We start from the raw sequence: 20,715 nt of genomic DNA, 5'->3' as shown, positions 1-20,715 counted from the left end.
TTCCCATGTAGCTTTAGAAGACCACAATCCACTGTGCAGAGCAGTACTTTGTTGCATCAACACAATCATTCCCATGATCAAATTCTAATTAAATTTAGGAGGTTACGTCTGATTCTGTAAATTAATCCAGGGAGTAACAGGCATGAAGTGTTGTGGTGATGCACTTTTTTTTTCTGATGATTTAATACAGATGTATGAAAAATATCCAATTGTCTTCATTTAATCTTTTTTCCACACTTTGCTATTTAATAACACAGAATGTTCAGTTTTAGATGGGAAAGCACAGTCTGACTTTACAAAAAAATGATGGAAAAAACAAATGCAGATTGGAGCATTTCTTTTGATGAATATAATAGCAATTTGACACTGTGGCATAGAATATGTCTCACTAATTTTATTTGAATTACACAACATTTTTATATTTTGTTAAACATAAATCAACACTATGCCATAGGCATTAATCAAACAAGTGTAGTTAACAAAAAAACAAAACAGATTGGACATTGTATGCATGAGTTACAACAACTTCCTGTCTGATGGCATTTATAGCATGCTTTAGGACTTAGTAAGTGTTGCTAGAATGTTTAGCACACAGTGGAATGTTTTACTGTAGCCTATTGCTAATAGTGCATCACAGTGTTAAACATGTCATGTCCTGTTGACAGTAGGTGGCGCTATGATTCTTGCACGTCCTGATTTTGCCAAGTCCGATGTGTTCCTAGGTCAACATATTTTGTTGACCCTGGAACAACATTTTACTCCAAAAATATATTCTTAACCATATCCCTACACCTAAACCTAACCTTAACCATTAGTAATCCCTAAAATCAGAGGAAATGATAGATGAATGACACTGATGTACAAGCACCAAACACTGATTTTAAGCGTAAACTTCACAAAATCTAAAAACTGGTTCTTCAAATATGATTGGTTAATCACAATGTTGTTCCAGGGTCAACAACGATGTTGTCCCAGGAACATGTCTCACTTGGTAAAATCAGGTTCTGCATGATTCTTACTGAATCTTGGCATGTCGATATGTTCAGGCCAGGACTCTAATCAGTCATGTTACGCTTGGGGCAAATTAGACACTGTATACCTGAGTTATAGCAACTTCCTGTTTCATTGCATTAATAGCATGCAAATTAGCTAAGTGTTGCTAGCATGCTTTTTTCATGTTTGTAGCATGTTGCTAGTCTATTTAACACTTGCTGAGACTTTTTAATATATTTCTAAAAGTCCATTACGGTGTTAAACATATCCCTTAATAGGTAGGCTATGTGAACAAAGGTATGTGAACAAAATGCACGTTTTTGCCATTTGCAATCCATATTAAGCACCCGTGGCAATATTTCAATCATTAAACAGTGCGTCAAATGGTGTAAAAACACTTCAAGCACCTTAATATATTTAAAACAGTAATATTAAAAGATCAAAATTCAGTAATCACTATATTAATGATCTATAGTTTACACAGGCAAGCAGATGAGCTCGGAATATGAAGGCAATACACTTAATGGTTCAGTGTTTTCGTTATAATGGTTTTCTAAGGGAAAACATTTAACGTGAAACTTTGCACATTGTGTTTATATTCTGGGTCCATATAAAATATACATCATCAATAAGGTGATTACTGAATTTCACCTTTAAATATCTGTGTTTTCCTACACTACCACTTAATGCAAACTGTGTAAAAATAACTGCCGGTCAGTGGAGCAAAGCTTCGTTTTGCCCTTCAGGTGGGCGTTTCTATGAGTGTTTGACATCATGTGAAAACTACTACCTCACTGTGTAGATAAACAATTCATATAAATGCATGAAACTGTAGCTGCTCTTTGTATGTGCTTATTTTTAGTAACAGGCCATTCTGAAAGCTTCTTACCCACTGAAACATGTTTAAGAGAGGAAGATAAAACTATTATTTAAAAGCAAAAACTATTGCTTGACAGAGAGTTATACTTCTTTTGAAACATAATTAACATGGCAGTGTTTTGTGGATACTGACAAAGGATTTGGCCTAATATATATATGTGTATATATATATATATATATATATATATATATATATATATATATATATATATATATGTGTGTGTGTATATATATATATATATATATATATATATATATATATATATATATATATGTGTGTGTGTGTATATATATATATATATATATATATATATATATATATATATATATATATATATATAAAATGGCAAATATATGAGGAATATGACGAAATATATGAAACTAAAACTTGTTAATGTAAAAATATTTAAAAATCTTTATTAACAATATTTTATAACATTTGTATATTTTGTAAGATATATTAAATATACACATCTGAAAATATATTCTTTGCATGGTTATGACTGCAGAAGCCATAACGTGATGAAACATGTACAAATAAGAGTTCACATAGATTTACAAATAAATGGTCCTGTCAGTGGTCTCCTACATAATAACTAGTTATTATCAATGGACCTGCAGCAGATGTATCGTATAAATGGAAACTCTTATAGAATTATGATGAGAAGAACTTGGAAGAAACAGAAATGAGAACAGACAGAGGGTGAAAACATAAGAAAAAAGAGAACTCACAGGACAGGGCGACAAAGTGAGAAATCAAATTTTTATTGAAAGGTAAAAGAGGGGTAGAACAAAGGAGTGGAATATCAGATAACCACTGTACAAAGAAAGAATACACAGAAGATCTTCAGCTTAGTGTAGACTGAAATAAAGTGGCTCCAGCAAATCTCTATAAAGGACTATATTTTCACGCTGTCTACAGCTCATGTGAAAAGAAGAATGGGGTACAAGCTTTCACTCTGCCTTTTCTGCCCTCTCACAAACCTGGCTACAAAATGTCATCTATTTGATCTTTCCTGAGATCAATAAGAAAATAAAATCCAGCTCAGCTTGAGGCAGAGGATAGATCACCTTGTGACTGTGCCTTTTTTTTTGTTTTATTTTTTACCTTGCCTCACTTCACAGTGACGACTGAGCTGCTGTGAATGGACTCCATGACAGCAGTCAGGCGGCTGCACAGATCATGGGGAGATTTCCTCACTTTGGGGGGCTCCTTCAGGACCACCATTTCTGCAGAACAGTCCAGGACTCTGGGCAGGAATTCACTGAGCTTTTCCTGGACAGAATCTGATTATCCAAAAAACAGCCAAACATGAACAAAAACATGAGCATGTAAGAATCTAATTTAAATGGTCTATATATGAAATCTGGGGGAAAAGAGCCCACCATCCATGTCCTGCCCCAGGTAGGAGCACCAGCAACTCCTGATCAGCTCAATGATGTCCAAGTCCTCTTGGCTGATGCTGTCTCTGACCATGAGGTGCATGCAAGGGATAATGCACTCATTCATGATGGTCACTGCCTCTGCCACTTCATTTTCATCTTGACTTTTAAAGAGTGTGGCTGCGTTCTCATTCAGCTCCTGCAGGGGGCAAAACATACACAGAAATTTCATATCAGATGGGATTAAAATATATTGTACCAGTCAAGGTTTCTCATGAGCCTAAGAATATTTTGATCTAAAGGTTTTTGACTGATATAATACATTAGGGGTGTACTCATACATGTATTTGGACCAAACCGGCATGGTACGAACACCTTGGTTCGGTGCATGAGAGTTTATAACAAATACACGCAATTCATCCTCAATCCAGCAGTAATGCTACATTGTTTGATAATCGCCAGCAGAAGAACAGCGAATGCCATGATTTGCGCACTTTTTTGTGCACAAACAAAGCCCACTAGACAGTGACCATGTGCTGATTCTGAATGTGTCTCTCACTGACAAAGGAGTATACTTTAAATGTGCATACACTCAACTGTTTGTGAAATGGAGCTTTGTGCTCATGTTTCCTACCTCTCTCATTCAGCACAAATCCAAATATTATACTATATATATATATAATACATATATATATATATATATATATATATATGTACACTAGCAATGAAAACAAAACATTGTGCTTTTGTAAAATAAAGAATAACAAATAGGAACAAATAGGATGTCGCTTTCTGTCATTTGAGTTTCCTTTCTATGAATATATATATATAACATTATAATTTAAATATAATATTTAGTATTTTCACATCTAGGTGGAAAAAAATAGAAATTGTACTACTGTCTGTTCAAAATAAATGAAAAGAATCCGAGCATAATAGATTTGTTGTTTTTTCCTGTTGTACTGAAATCATATCAAACCGTGACCCCCAAACCGAGGTACGTACCAAACCGTGACATCTGTGTACTGTTACACCCCTATAGGACAAGTAAAAGAATATCTTTACTAGGGGTGCTCCGATCACGATCGGCCGATCGTTATGCGCATTTCGTCAGTAAAGCTGGTTTTCTAATCAGCAGTTAATTCCATCAGGTGCGTTATTTCACATAGAGCAGCTGTTACTACACAGAGCCGTTGTTAATAGAGAAGATGCGCAAATCCACTTCATTTTCAGCGTTTTTTGGCGCATCTTCTCAGTTAACAACGGCTCTGTGTAGTAACAGCTGCTCTATGTGAAATCACACACCTGATGGAATTAACCGCTGATTAGAGAACCGGCTTTACTGACGAGATGCGCATTAACGATCGGCCGATCGTGATCGGAGCACCTCTAATCTTTACAAAACTACATATACCAAAGTTCAAATTAATTGTGATCAGATTTAAAAGCAAGTATTCAATAAATAAAAAACTTCACAAAAACCTTTATAATGTTACAAAATAAATTATTTTCTTTTGAACTTTCTCCTTATCAAGTAAACCTGAAAAAAATATCACAGTTTCCACAAAAATATTGAGCAGCACAACTGTTCATTCCACAGCTATTACTTTTTAAATTATTGACAACTTTTGACCACTCTTTTTTAGTGTATGTTTTGGATTATTAATGTCTACATACTTTCAAACACTTTCTTCTGTAAAGTGCTATAAGTGACTGGTTCACTCCTTTCTTCTCCCCTTTCCTAAGAAGGACTGAGTTGTCCTGGTGTGCATGTGCGAGATAATTCAGAGCTTCTCTTATCCTGCAATGAAAAAGATAATTGTTGTACAAACTCTCCAATTGATTGCAAAAAAAAAAAAAAAAGTGAGTCTACATACTTTCCATTCTGATACTGCTCGAGACCTGTCAACAGGTAGGCAAACACTGTCTTGAACATGCTGTAGTCATCATGCCATTGCTGGGAAGAGAGGGGGAAAAAGTAGTTTAAAATGATCAAATACAAAAAGTTTAAAGTCTATGATAGGAGTCACTTATGCTCATCAAGGTTGCATTTATTTAATCAAAACACTATAACTGTCTTTACTGTCATTTTTGATCAATTTAATGCATGCCTGCTGAATAAAAGTATCAATCTCCTCAAAAGCATATTAAAATCGTACTGACTACTAACTGTTAAACAGCAGCATATTATATGTTTAAGAAAAAAAAAAAGTTGATAGCATTTTTGATTTTACCAAGTACTCATCCATGTCCATGTCTTCTGGTTTAATGAGACGGATCTTAGATCTGGCCTCTCTCATGATACTGATAGCCCTATAAGGAAAAAGTACCAGTTTAAATTATTTCAATTATTCAATCTTAATTTAGCCCCCCCACAGCCCCCCCCCCCCCCCCGCCACCCAAATACTGAATGAAGTAATTGTTTTAAAGGAAATGGGTACCGGTCATCAAAACTCAGGTTACGATCTGCAAACTGCTCCAGTAATGTCCTCTCAATGACAGGGTTAGGTGCCTGGTTTTGGAAAAAGTAGACCAGAACATGCTGGAGTCGAGGGTCCTGCTGGGGCGTGGTCTCTTCCTGGGACAGCTCATACAATCTGGAATATTCCTCATGAAACGCCTGATGAAGAGATCCAAAAGATTTCCAAAGAAATAAACAGGTTGAGCTTGCTTAATAAAGTTTATATATCTAAGTTTATGTGAATTATTATCTGAATATATGAGAACTGTGAAGTAGCACCATATGGTTTGTTCAGCCGCAGAGTATTTTTGAGTTGTATACCTTGATGAGTCCTGCTTCAGGCCCGTCTTTGTCAAACACCTGTCTTGCCTTGGCAATTGCAAAAATGACACCCTGCATAGCTGGTGTTAGCATCATCTATTCAATTACAGATTAAAAATATGTCAAACTTTGATGTTAAATTTCATGTATGAATAGCCTAGTTTTACAATTCATGAAACATTTACCTCCTCATTGTAGCCATCGGCATCAGAGCGCACCAGAATCTTGCCTACATTGGGTATGTCGACCTCAGACACGTCATTCTCAGGCTGGCTGTGTGCGGCCGTTGCCTGGTTCTCCTCTGTGGACGAGGCCTCCGGCTCTGCCTCTGGTCCTCCCTCATCACTGATGACCTGCTCCTCCACCTCCACCTCTGACTCAGATCTGTCTGTAGTGGCTGACTCCACCTCAGGCTCCTGAGAAACACGGTGAAACAGGGTGTTGATTGACTTTCAATGATTTTTTCCACTCATTATAGTCTATATACAGATGTTCACTCATAACGTCAATTTGTAGTCAAACCAGGAAGTCTAATTCATCATGGGAACTCTGAATTGATTTTTAAATGAGTAGAAATGTGAATCTCCCAGCATAATTTGACTAGATTTATAGTAGTTTTCGCCCATCAAAAGACTGTTTTGGCTGACTGTGAAGAAACCAGCACTGAATGCTAGTAAGTTGGTCAAGGAAATGTATTTTATTTTTATTTTTCATCATTTATTCCTTTTACAGCTTTAATGCATGGATGAATGTTGAATGTTTGAAAATAGTCCGGCCCACTTTCTGTGTGTACAACAGTGATGTGGGGTTTTTGTGTGCCGGACAGAGTCATTATCATAATTGAAACTAAAGCTGAAACCACAAAAAAATTCACTAATCTCAGTTAAAATGAAAATTATATTAGATTTAACATAATACATGTAGTTTCACTGTAACATGCTGCACATTTTGGAAGTATGTTTTACGTCTCAGATGATTTATCAAAGTGTATGAAAAGTATGAAGTAAAAGTATGAATTATAGTTTATTTTATGGTGAATTTGTGTATTATATTTAACAAGACGTTAAATATTTAAACATATTTAACAAAATATTTCATTAAAATACAGTAAAAAATTATTTGTAAAAAATAAATGTCACACATGAGTCACATTGCTGATTATATTATAAGTAGTTATTTTGTTAAATGTGTTAGTGTTGTGTGTTTTTGTCATTATTATAACAGGAACTAAAACTGAAATCATTAAAAAAAAAACTTAAAATAAAAGTATTTTATTTCAGCTAGTTGCCAAGGAAACATTTCTCATTTTCATTTAGTTTAAGTTCAAGTACTAAAATAACTAAAAATAAACTAAAACTGAAAAAAATCTAATGTTATTCGTTATATTAACCAAAACTGTAATAGTGCATGAGTGATACTAAAATATGAGATATTAACCACTAGAGGTCATATCACTACCATTTATGACAATTCGTAGCAACCACATCATGTAGTGACAGCACGGTCATAAAACAGGAGCATCAATAAAATCAATGAGTCAAAGAGATAAACAGCAGAAGAATAAATCCTGTGTTGTACGTATAGAATGGACTTGCTTGATTGAAACTCCATATACTGACTCAATAATATCCAAGATTACGCTCTCTAAAGACTAGTCAGCAAGAACACATGGCGCTTAAACAATTGCCTGTTGACTGAAGCATCAGGAAAATGTCCTCCACAATCATTTAATGACTGCGGAAAGGTAGGAATCCAGTTGATCTTGATGGTGCATGCAGGAAACACAGGGCTCAGGTTCTATTTAAAGCTCTTGTCTGACACACTGTCCCCAGCAACCCCACATTAAACATGAACCAGAAAGACTGAGGAATGTTGGACGGCTCTCAGCTGTCCGATGAACCTTATCCACATATTCCTTTCCAAAACGTATCCTCTTACAAAATACCAGAGCTTTTGCACAACACAACACAACAGATAAAACATTAAACAAGTGCAAACAAACAAGTTTGTAGCGATTTAACCACTAATGTAAATCTAGAATCTTCTCCCGATATTCCCATACATAGTGCCCAAAATATACCCAAACATCTTTTCTATACGGGAAATCCAAAAATAATTCACTAAAAACATTAATAATTGTAATGAAAAAATAATATTGTTAAAAATTACTTATTTTCTGTATAGAAATTCCTGACAAATCCACTAATATGATCAACTATGAATGGAAAAAGAGATGAAAAAATATGTTTAAATGTATAAAAATACAAATTAATACATTACATTTCACTGCTGGTCATGTATGTCATAAATAAAAATCTTGAATCTTAATGAAAAATGTATACACTATGCATTTTATATATGTACATACACAATATACAGTAATGATATACGGTAAAAAGGGAACAATTTGATTTGTTTTTATATAAAACATATAAGTTTACTGTAATTTGCTGCACATTTTGGAAGAATGTTTTACATCTAAAATACGTTTTATCAAACTGTGTGAATAGTATGAAGTAAAAGTATGAATTACAATTTGTTATGGCATTTTATGGCGTGTGAATTGTGTATTATACATGTACAATATAAATATATTCTTTATTTAACTTGCATTTAGTTCAAATCCCATCATATTCTTTTTTTTAGTGTTGTGTGTTTTTTGTGTGATAGTACTCTGTTGCAGTTTATGTTAACACTGTGACCCATATGTAGTGTGCATGAAGCCTCCAGTGCTGTATATGTGACCTATTTTCTGCACATCTCAAATAACGCTTTAACACTCTCACCTGACTCTGATCTGGCTTCTCTTCATCAGACGGGCCATGTGTCTGGCTGCTGGGGATATGCTCCTCACCTCCCTCTTCCACATTCTCACTGGGCTCTGATGATATCGAGCTGAGAGCTGTTGAATTGGCCATGGGCTCTGGGAAGGGAAAACACAGTGAAGATATACCTGCAATGGATCCATGGAAAACATCTGACCTGAAGAAAAAGGTTCTGACCTTCACTGTCCTGGGCAGGTGCTGGTGTTGAATCCGTGGGTGGATCTTGGGACACTTCATTTGTTTGTCCTTGATCTGGTTCTGGGTTTTGCTCCTGTTCTGGGTTCTGTGGCTCTTCTGGGACGGGTTTCTCTGTGTGTGTTTGAACTTGCGCTTCTTCACATTGGGCTTGGCTGAACTGCTCTTCCCATTCTCTCAGTTCCTGCTGGAACCAGCGGTTATCCTCCCGAACATAACGCTTCAGGATAGACGGGAGGGAGTCCATTCCTTTCAGAGCTTGCCCTGTTTCATCGTCCGTGTCTTCTGTCATTCATAAGCAAGAAAAAAGTCATGTTCAATTTCATTATTGTAGCAGATAGGAAGAGCATTACAAAAAGGCCTAATGTTACATAAAAGCACTGCACTGCAATTTTATCCGTCAAACGTAAAATCTTATTTAACGTTCTGTGGTAAAAAGGTGTTGTTTTGGCTCTGAAATCTTGATAATTGACATCCAGAGTGGCTAGTTAATGGAGTTTTGTTCATTCAGCTCCTAAAATCAGCCAGCCAATATCAAAAAATGCAAGGACAAACTTGTTCATTTGAAATTTCCATGATAATTTTAATAAATTAGACATGCTTTTTGATGAATACATTTTAATTTAACAATTCAAACAGAGTCTGGGAAAATTAAAACTGAAAAATTTAATTTGGAAAAAAATTAAATAATTTTGGTCAAACATATAATGGATTTCATAGGGCCCTAGAACTGCATTAGAAATAATTTGTTCACCAAAAAACAAACAAACAAAAAAAACAGCAAGTTAACTGTTACATTGATATAGAGTACCTGCCCTTGAACAGTGGTGGCTTAAAAACACTTTTTTTTAATCACGTTTTAATATAAAAACATTTAAATAATGCATTAAACGTCCACCCTATTTCAAATAAATATTCATATCACTTTTTTTTTTTTTTACAGAAAATACTAGAAAAGTTTATCAAAAAAAAAAGCATTAAGAGTATCTAATGTTCACAGCTTGACAGAGACTCTCATATACGCCCACGAATAATAAAATATATCAGCATTTATTTCTGAAAGAAATCAGAGCTAAGGCCAAAGCCTTAAATCAAGTGTGTGATGTGCTTGGCTCCTTCAGCAAAATCTGACTGCAGATGCGTAATCTGAGAAGCACATTGGAAAGTACCTGCTATGAGGTATGGCAGCTTGTCATTGATGTACATGAGGCAGTAGGCGCTAGCATTGGTCATGCCACCGTATGAGTCTCGAACCAGCTCCTCCCAGGTTGACTCTGTCACCATTACATCATTGTACTTCAGCCAGCGTTTATTAGCATGATCATAGATGTACGCCCAGTAATGGCCGGCAGAGGCCTGTCCTTCATGCACAAGTACAGCGTGTAGCCTGTAGGGCACCTGGAAGCATCAAATACATTGAGGTGTCATGCTAATTTCTTGAAAGGGCTCAGTCAATATAAAAGTACCAATGAGTGTTCAGGATATAGACTTTACCTGACACAGACTGTTATCTGAGTACATGCCCTCCAGGGTCTGGCTGACCTTGTCAATGCTGGCTTTCAGCTCTGCACACAGAGAGGGAACACAGATCAATACGCTACGCCTGAAGCCAGGATCCTGATACAGTCACAAACACATTAGGATAACTGCATGTGAATAACGATGGCCTTCAGAACAGAAAAATTAAAATGCACAACAGCTCGGATACAAAACCTAGTGAGCTGCCTCGCTGCCTCGCTGCCTACATAGACAGCTGTCTTCTGTGGCAACAAGAACTCTGCGTGCCAGACAAATAACACTCAGCATACAAAGTGCCCAGAAGATTTGCCTCACAAATGATTCCAGGCATCAAAATATAATGAAAGCATAAAAAATGGTTCTCAAATTTTGGTAAAATAGTCAGTATTTTAAAAACATTTTTATTAATGCTTTTTAGTACTAAAGGAGTTTTTTATATATATATGTTTTTAGTAATAGGAACTATTTAATATTATTATATTATCTTGAAGATTTAGAATTTATATTTTCACAGATATATTAATAACTATGGTATGTGTGTAGTAGTAGGACATCCAAGTTTTTTCAGCTAATGTTTTATGAATAATGTAAACATTTGGCCATACTACTTCAGACATAAAAGTTTGGTGTAGATATGAATTTTAATGTTTTTGAAAAAGGTACTCACAAAGGCTTTTGTTAAAAATATAGTAAAACCATAAATAATATTATAGAATATTATTACACTTCAAAATAGCTGTTTTCTATTTTAATATTTTTTTTAAATGTCATTTTACTTAATTTACAGAATTTTCATTAGCCATTACTGCAGTCACATGATCCTTCAGAAATCATTCTAATATGCTGATTTGCTGCTCAAGAAACATATTATTATTATTATTATTATTATTATTATTATTATTATTATTAATAAATCTTTGGTAAGATAAGTAATGTCTTTACTGTCACTTTTGATCAATTTAATGTGTCCTTGCTAATAAAAGCCATTGTTTCTTAAAAAAAAAAAAAACACTTTTTGATGCTACACATTAAACATATTGCTTTCTACATAGGAGGCAAATTGACACATTTTTAATTAGACTGCATTCTTTTTTTGGACAGTCTTTGCATCAAGAGTGCACCTATGATGCCTTAAAATCACTAGGGTTTGAGGCAGATTTATGTGTTTGCTTAAATACACTGATTCAAGTTTCACTCAGTGAAGGATCTACCGTTTATGGTGTTGTCAACTTCTGCTCTCCAGCGCTGTAAGCAGCTCTTGACGAAGTACAGCTCTTCCTCGGTCACGCTGTGGGGCGCTGGTTGCAGTGGCACCTCTATGGGGGGTCTGCTCTGAGTAAAAGGCTTGTGTATTGGAGTTCTCTGTGTAGCTGTCTGCGTGCAGCCCGAGCCATCTGATGAGCCTGCATCGTCTGGTTCTGTTTGACTACAGAAAGAAATTAAACATTTAGATGGGGAAAAACATGGAAGAGAAGACAAACAATAAGCACAGTTTGTCACACAGCTGATGAATAAGAATGCAAGAAAACGGGCCTTGCCTGCTGTCACCTGAGCTGGGTTCTGTGTGTGCGGCAGGGTTCATCGGTGCTGAGGCTGGAGACACGTTTGTGGGTTTTGTGGTGGCGAACTCCAGCACATACTGCAACATGTCTGCCAGGGGGTACCTGGTTGGACCTGAGCCATAGTTTTTATATCTTAAAAAAAAAGAAAGTCATAGTTTTAATATTTTAAATTGAAAAACAAACCACAAATTACAATTTTAAAAGATTACTTGCACTGTTGACCAGGATTTAGCCTCTATTTGGGTTTTGAACGTACCCCTCAAGTTCCTGCTGTAGAACTGTTAACTGGTCCTTGAGTCTCTTGACTTCTCCTCTCCTACCATGGGTCTGATCAACATTTCTGTGGAGGTATCTGCTCAGAGAAAAATGAATTTCCATTTACCACTGCTTTTTATGATTTTAAGAGACAAAACAAACAATGAATATATATGCCAAAATACTTCAATACATTTTTATACAAAAATATACATAATTAAAAATAAATAAATCTACGAACAAACATAAATAAATAAAAAATTAATGTTTATTAATTATTAGAAATATATTTGTTCATTATTACATATATCTATGAATAGATAAATCTACAAACAAATAAATTATGTCAAGTTGTAGTGATGACATTTCTCACCTGTCCATATAGATCACTTGGGGAAACTCCAGTTTTTTATGTATTTTTTCAGGTCGCCCTAAAGACTGATTGAACTCAAATCTGGACAGCTCAAATGTCAACACTGGCGGCAGCTTAGAAAACCACCTCTGCAAAAAGCGAAAAAACCTCAAACTTTTAATTAACTTAAAACAACCTGTGCATGTTGGTGACATATAACGCCCTTGCATTTCGGGGGTCCTGAGTTCAAATCCTGGCTCGAGGACCTTTCCCGATCCTGCCCCCCTCTATATATATCTCAGATCCTTTCTTAGCTCAAACAGTAAAACGTGGTGCTGACAACACCAAGGCCATGGGCTTGATTCCCCAGGCAAGAATAAATAACAGGCGTTTATATAATTGTATGTAGTTAAGTAGAAAAACTCACCTCTTGGCCAGAAGACATTGTCTGATCTGAATGGAGCGATTCAATCTCTCCTTCAACCATGGCACCCTCCAAACATTCATCTAAGTCATCGAAGCCGTTCACTTGGAGAGGGTATTGTCCAAATTGCTCAATGTTGGACACAATCTTTCCTGCACACAATTACACAAATATCATCAAGGCCTCTAATAAACAGAATAATTGCAGAAGAAATATCATTCTCTTACCTTCATGGAGTCTCTCAGCCACAAATGTGCCATAAAACAGCTGGACCATGGGGTTGTTTTGTTTATCCTCTGGATTACTGAAAATAACAGCTGCCATGTTTTATTTTTGGGACAAAAAAAATTCCTGGCAAGTACATTAGCAACCAAATATACCATGGGGTAATTACTCATGATTCTTTAACAAATGCTACGCTCATTAGCATTTATTAATTAACCCTCCACAGCAAGATGTTGCCTTGGGGTAACAAACACATTTTCTTCATGTTGCAAGCACATGATGCATATAAGATGGCAATACAATTATTTTAAATAAACCATTAAAAAGGTTTGTATTTTTAACACATATATTAACATATTTTTAAATCATTTGCTGGCATGATGCACCCTGTGGTGGATTTGTCCGCTGGAGAACTGCCCTCAAAAAGATATTTTAAAGTTTTCCACCCATAAACAATGATTCACATTTGTTAGCAAGTAAAGTTAATTTTATGAAGAATCGCTTCAATGTATTTCTTGCCAAAAAGGAACATTGTTTGACTGTGGAATGAATTAAGGATGAAGTGAACATAGATGTAGCTACCACAAAATATTGCAGTTATCAAATACCAAATGTAATTATTTTTTTATTTACACTATTTTGTATTAAAATATAGAATATTATATCATACAACTTTAATGATATTTATATTTGTGAGGTCCATTTTTTGTAATAAAACATTTAATGCATCAAAATGAAGTCATGCTCTCTTCATCATAGCTATTATTTCTTTGACTCTATAAACTTACTTTCCGTTAGCAGCCAGCTGGAATGCATCCTCGAGCCAGTCAAGCAACTTGTGTGTGAATTCACTGACATCCTAGAATAAGCAAGCTTAAAATAAACACGGTTTTCCTAAAATACAACACAGTGTCTGTTTAGAGGCAGCTCTAATGTAGTGCTGTGATTGGCAAACATTTCAAGATACCTTTAATTTAGCCCTGCCATTTGCATCTGTTTCATTTTAAAATTAGCCCCCGACAGAACAGCTGTGAATCATATTATTCAAATGATGTACCTGTTGTGCCTCACTGGTTCTAAATGCATCCCTGAGAAGCTCGACTGCTGCAGAGGGGTCTACGAACCTACGGTTTGAGCCCACCATCAGAGCAAACAGGCAACGCAACTCCTGCATGAAGGCAATGTTTCTTTTCTCCTGCAACAGAAATCCAGTCAGCACATAGTGGAATAATTCACATATTCAAGAAGATGTACTAGTGATATGGGCATAAAGTAGCTGAATTTAAATTTAAAAGAATTGTTCACCAAAAAACTAATTAACATATATATATATATATATATATATATATATATATATATATATATATATATATATATATATATATATATATATATATATATATATATATATATATATATATATATAAATGACACTCAATACAACACAAAGACTTAAACGATACTCATGCTCATCTGGCAGATTACTCACTGAATGACTCTTGCATTTCTCCAGCACACGCTCAGACAGACAGTAATTGAGCACCAGTCTACGGAACACCGGCAGATGGAACAGAGACTAAACACAAGAGAATTTCGTTTTATTAGTCCAATTCTCTCTCTTCTAGCATGCATTAGGCCATGAACAATTATAGTTGCACTTTTTGACAAGTTTTATTGATACAGTTGTTGCTGATTTTGTTCATGTCATGTTTAACATCTTTTGATGTCAGGGTGCATTGAGTATTACCCTTGTTGTGTTTCATGTACAAGGTTTTACAAATTTTATGAATATTCTGTCTCTTGGTAATATATGTGATACTTTCAACAATTTAAGAAGCTAACAAGAGGAACAGTGTGTAATCTTTGCTGGCATATAAAAATAAAGACAACCCACCTTAGATACTGAAAAACCGAACACATGCACAACTGATTTGCATTAGCAGAAAACAAATGCGACAATGCCTGCTCATGTTGGTCAAAATCAATATGCAACAGTTTAATAAGCACAAAAAAACAATTAAAAAAACTTTTAATTCTAATTTACAGATGCAAAAAAGGTTTCTCAAAAAACCTTTTGGGGTCGATAAGATTTCATAATGTTTCTGAAAGATAATTCTTATGCTCACCAAGTCTTGATCAAAAATACAGGTAAAAACAGTAAAACTGTGAAATATTATTACAAATAACTTTACTATTTTTATATTTTACAATACGATTTATTTGTTAGATGGCCAAGAAGGATTTTTAGCATCACAAGATCCTTCAGAAATCATTCTAAAATGCTGATTTGGTGCTCAAGAAACATTATTATCAATATTGAGAACAGTTGTTCTGCCTAATATTTTTTGTGGAAACGTTTTTTTTTTTTAATGCGTTGATGAGTAGAAAGTTTAAAGGTATCATATTGATTTACCATTAAAAATTTCTGCAACAATTTCTGTACCTTTAATTTTTTACTGTAAAGTATTCATTTCATTTAAAAAAACCTGAAATCTAAGTGGTAATGCATAATACTAGGTGTATTCATATTCATGCTGGGGCTGTTTTCAAATGACATCATTAAACTGCATTACGAATGAACAAAAGAATGTTACTTATCTGTAAGCCATAAACTCACTCCATGAGTTCATGCCTCTCTTTATCATCAAAACAATGCTCTATTTAATTAGCTCAGACATCTATCAATATCAGTGAAGGCTTATATTTCAACACAGACATCTGAGAAGCCTTGCTAAATTCAGTCTGGAATGGATATAATAAAATTACCGCTCTGAGACGCTTCTGCAGTCAGGAACAGAAAGAAAACAGACACTCCATCTGATCTTCTCTATTCTCCAGTCATTAGCAACACCGCTAATTTAATTTACGCTATGGCCAGATGATGTAACAGGTTAGAAGAGAGCCATGACTGCAGTTCTTTTGTCTTACAGTTTGATTTCCTTATGAATCTGTTAAAGTATTCTATAAAATTAAAAAGGTCCACATTCACAATCACCTTTCACAACACAATTTTTTTTCATTATGAAACACATTCTAAAGATTCAGCTTACCAAAGTGCCTAAAATGTGTGATTAAAAACTCCACAAATACCTGAATGACAGCGCTGAACCAGCAAGTATTTCCCACATTACGGATGCCCACAGGACAGTCGTCCTGTCGGATCCAGTCAGCAGGGCTGCAGCTCTCTCCAGACACCTCACACCTCTTTCTTTTCACGCAGGCCACATTCTCTTCTGCACTAACCTCCAGAGCCCTAGAGTGAAAACAGGAGTAGGTAAGACAGTCAAGACCTGAGACTGATAGTTACTGCTGCCCATGATTTCTAAATTCAGACAAAACCACTGCAGCAGAAGAGAGAGGCCAATTGTAACGCTCTAAACTGATTCATTCACACTCAGGTTAGAGCCATGACACTTGCTTAGCATTTGGTTAATAAAGTTCCTTCTCTCTGTCCAAGAAAAGATGGTTAAAATAATTTTTTCATTACATTATTTTGAGAAATAATGTTTGAGGGTGTCAATAAATGATCCAGTTTTGATGCCCTTGATAACCAGGTTGTTTTTGTAAAGTTAACATGAATGATTTAGGAGGGACTGTAACACTAAAACTAAATTGTAACCTGACATTCTGAGGACTGTTTTTGCCTTGGTTGGCTGATCAGTATATTTAAAAGACAAATGAACTTATTTCAGATACTTACTGTATTTTTTAAACATAATTTCTTACAGCTAAAAATACTATTATAGAACAGCAAAAAACATTAATTAACATTAAAGTGTATTAAAGCAATGAAGTTATTTTTAGGTGTGCTCTTATTTGAGACTCAGTGTGTTTATATTGTTAGTCTTCCAACTATAAGAATTGCCCCCAAGCACTGTAGCAACTATTACAGAAGTATTTCCTTACAAGTTTTATATGATATAGTCCTTTTTACTACAAGTTGATTAATTGTAGTTATATATATATATACCAAAATCAGTGGCATGTACCATATCCTTCAAAACTGTGGGGCCGGTTAGATTTTTTGTTTCTGAAAGATGTCTCATTTATTTGTCATTAATTTGACTAAAATATAGCCACAATATTACTATTATGAAATATCATTTTCTATTCTAGTATATTACAATGCAGTTTATTCCTGTGATGGCAAAGCAGAATTCTCAGCAGCCATTACTCCAGTTTTCAGTGTCACACGATCCTTCAGAAATCAATCTATTAATATGTATGTGTCCTTGCTGAATAAAGGTAATAATATCATTTGGAACAGCAATGTACTTTTGGCACATGCAAATATTTCTCATACCAAAAGCAGATGACTTGTACATTAGTAGTAATCAATGAGTTATGAAGGAAAGTGTTCAAATGTTACAGTTGCCTCTACTGGTAATGAACCTGTGCAGCTCTCTCTGCTCCGCTTCAGCCTGCTGCGACTCCTGAAGACTGAGCTCAATGGCGGTCTGCAGATCATCTTTAGCAGCACCTGTGAACAGGTCCATACTACATGAGCATAAAATAAACACCATGACTTCATCCGTCACACTGCTATATAAATAAGTTAATCTTTGGAAAATATGGTGACATGAAAATCATCTGATATTAATAGTGTCGTTTAAGCCCACCGTTCTGTGTATTGGGGGTGTTCCTCTCATTATTGGCTTTAGTTGTTTCTTCGGGCATGTGCTCCTCTTCTGGGGACTGGGTGGTCAGTAGCCCAATGGCATGGCTGATGTCACCTTGACTAGCCTGGATAAAGAGTTTTCTAACAATTAGTCATAACTACTGAAATACATGAACATGTTTTGCTGTGTTTTAGTTCCACGTCTAGGTGAGCCAACCCTCACAGAAACTCTCGCACATGGTATGATTTTCCTATTTACAAACATTTGTCAGGCTTATTTTCTATTAATAGCCATGTCAGTATCATTACATCTACCGCTCGCGTTATAAACACATGGATAAGTGCTGCTGTACTAAACATACGTTCAGGGCGCTCTGGAGAACCTGCAGATCCTGAATGCCAGTAATCTCTCTGAGCTGGTTAAGCAGCATTTGGCTCTGAAAAAGACAAGCAAACATGCTGTTTTTTCATTTCTGTGGATCAAAAATTCAAATGCTTTGCCACAGGCATATTGAGGATACTTCTGTTTGTGATAACAAGACCCACTTGAGCAATTAACCACTCAATAACAGGATATGTTCCAGTAAAAAAAAGAGCAGGTGTGAACTGATCAAAACAAGAATATGATATGAGACGCAATTTGCACTTGGATTTATCACCCAGCATAACCACATTTCTGACTCAGGTGTCAAATGAGTGTGGGATGGAGGAGTCTATAGCTGGCCCGATCAACAGTTATGAAAGCCTTGGGCATGAAAATATCTACATCTTCTATTAAATCCATATCAGATTAGATTTTTTTTCAAGTACAGTATGCCTGAAAATAAGCTTAAGCATGTGGCATGTAAACATAAAAAAAGACTGTGGCCCAGATAATAGATGCAGGAGCAACAGAACTATATAAAGCCATTCTGACAGCAGGTGGGAATGTCAGCAGGGCTGAGGAGGAAGCCAGACACCCGAGGCTGGGAGCAGAAGACATATATGGTGAGCTGGAGGCCTGTGAGCAACACTCAGAGCTCTATTTTGGGCCTTCAACACAGATAGCGCTTGTGTTATCATAGATGAGCTCGAGTGACACAAGCAAAGAAAATTCACTAATTCCTAGATTTAATTTAGAAGGTAGAATTGAGTAGTTAAAAACTTAACTTAGAAGGGAAATTAAGAGGAAATAAAAATAGTAATTTAAACATTTAAAACCGTTCAGAACAGAATCTCAGTCTGTACAAGATTCCTATGGTGGTTATTTATCATAAATTGAAAACAGTCCTAATGGGATCAAACAATCATCTAAAACTCAAACAAGTGCATAAACTAGATATTGGATACTGGATATATTTAATTCTGAAATTTGTGTAATGCTTGTCCGAACTACACAAATTATTGTTCAATGAGAAAGGGTTCCAAGGGGTGTGTTCCAAATTAGGATAGAAATTCTTATTGCTGTATATGTTTAAGATTTTATAAACATATGTTAAATGAAATATTACAAGTTCACAATATAATGCTCAATAGTGCTCAAATATAATCAGTCTACAACATCCACTAGCTGTTTAAAGCAAATAAAACGGTGACAGCCACTGCTGTGTGTCTAGATCTCATTAACACAAACCGTGTTTTTTTTTTTCAGTTGAACACATTTTTTGTAAAACACAACACACTCACCGAGTTATCAGACGTTTCCCCATGTTCAAAATCCTTTTCAACTCTCATGGCAATGACTTTAAAATTATATATTTCTCCAGACTGCTTCGCCCTGGCTCCAGAGTGTGACCTACTCCATATGCCTCCAACACACACACACACACACACACACACACACACACACACACACACACACACACACACAAACACACACACAAACACACAAACACAAGCGCGCGCTGGGAAAGGTCGTGCTCGCGCGCTTGGTAAACAGTCAAGAAACGTCAAAGGATACTAGTCCCGTCTATTAATAATTACAGACTCATTTAGACAGCGGTATGGTGGATTAAACTAAAATAAATCGCAATTTTCGTTTTAATTAAAAATATAGGCAATACACAATTAAATTTAGACCTCAAAAATGCTGCCATATGGTAAAATCGCATTTAGTCACTGCTAAACAAAATAACAAAGCTTCTTAGAATTTTTTTTAATTTTATTTTTTTAACATCTCACATGGATTTGGTAATTGCATTTACTAAATTAATACGGATTCTCCTTAGTTTATGAAGTTTAATTTTTGCTTAAGTTTTTCGAAAACAGTGACTTGCACTGTAGTAACTTTTTTTCGGCGGAAATTATTGTTACTTAGGGTATGTAAATAAAACTAACAACTAATACATTTAAATACATAACCTCTCAACATCTTTAGGAACGATAATAAGGAATCATATTCTTCATGATGCTCTTACTGCAGACTTATTCTGACAGAATGTAGCAATAATTTAAAGTTGAGAAAAACCTGTTGAAAATATAAGAAAAACCTGCTTAAACTTGTATCATTCTATTGGCTACCACACTACATCACACTGTATTTACTGTGTATTTGCTAACTAAAATACATTACAATGACCTTAAAATATGCGCATATTTGTTTTTGTTTTCTTTATCTCATTCTGAAAAGCAGCATTACGTCCTGCTAAATATATATTAAATAGAAATAAAGAAATAAAATGTGTATTTTAAGATGATTTACTGATAACACATAATTGTATAATTA

General features: G+C 35.2%; 1 protein-coding gene across 1 annotated transcript; it reads right to left on the bottom strand.

Annotated features, from left to right (window-relative positions):
• Positions 1-2,621: 2,621 nt before the first annotated feature.
• Positions 2,622-19,858, bottom strand: LOC127986479 (ubiquitin carboxyl-terminal hydrolase 28). Its single transcript, XM_052588745.1, has 26 exons — positions 19,677-19,858; positions 18,374-18,448; positions 18,013-18,136; positions 17,786-17,873; positions 16,484-16,646; positions 14,883-14,969; positions 14,451-14,588; positions 14,182-14,252; positions 13,396-13,472; positions 13,172-13,320; positions 12,766-12,893; positions 12,394-12,489; positions 12,114-12,269; positions 11,787-12,001; positions 10,552-10,622; positions 10,227-10,455; positions 9,040-9,342; positions 8,824-8,960; positions 6,223-6,453; positions 6,038-6,133; positions 5,697-5,875; positions 5,490-5,568; positions 5,133-5,212; positions 4,933-5,056; positions 3,259-3,454; positions 2,622-3,159 (listed from the first exon to the last, which is right to left on the bottom strand). The coding sequence occupies exons 1-26, from the start codon at positions 19,722-19,724 to the stop codon at positions 2,987-2,989; spliced, it is 3,513 nt and encodes a 1,170-aa protein (XP_052444705.1). The 5' UTR covers positions 19,725-19,858; the 3' UTR covers positions 2,622-2,986.
• Between the last annotated feature and the right edge of the window lie 857 nt (positions 19,859-20,715).

The sequence above is a fragment of the Carassius gibelio genome, chromosome B21, assembly GCF_023724105.1.
Source record: "Carassius gibelio isolate Cgi1373 ecotype wild population from Czech Republic chromosome B21, carGib1.2-hapl.c, whole genome shotgun sequence".
Classification (NCBI taxonomy): domain Eukaryota; kingdom Metazoa; phylum Chordata; class Actinopteri; order Cypriniformes; family Cyprinidae; genus Carassius; species Carassius gibelio.
Note: the sequence above shows the minus strand (reverse complement) of the source record. Positions and strands in the feature narration are given on the sequence as shown.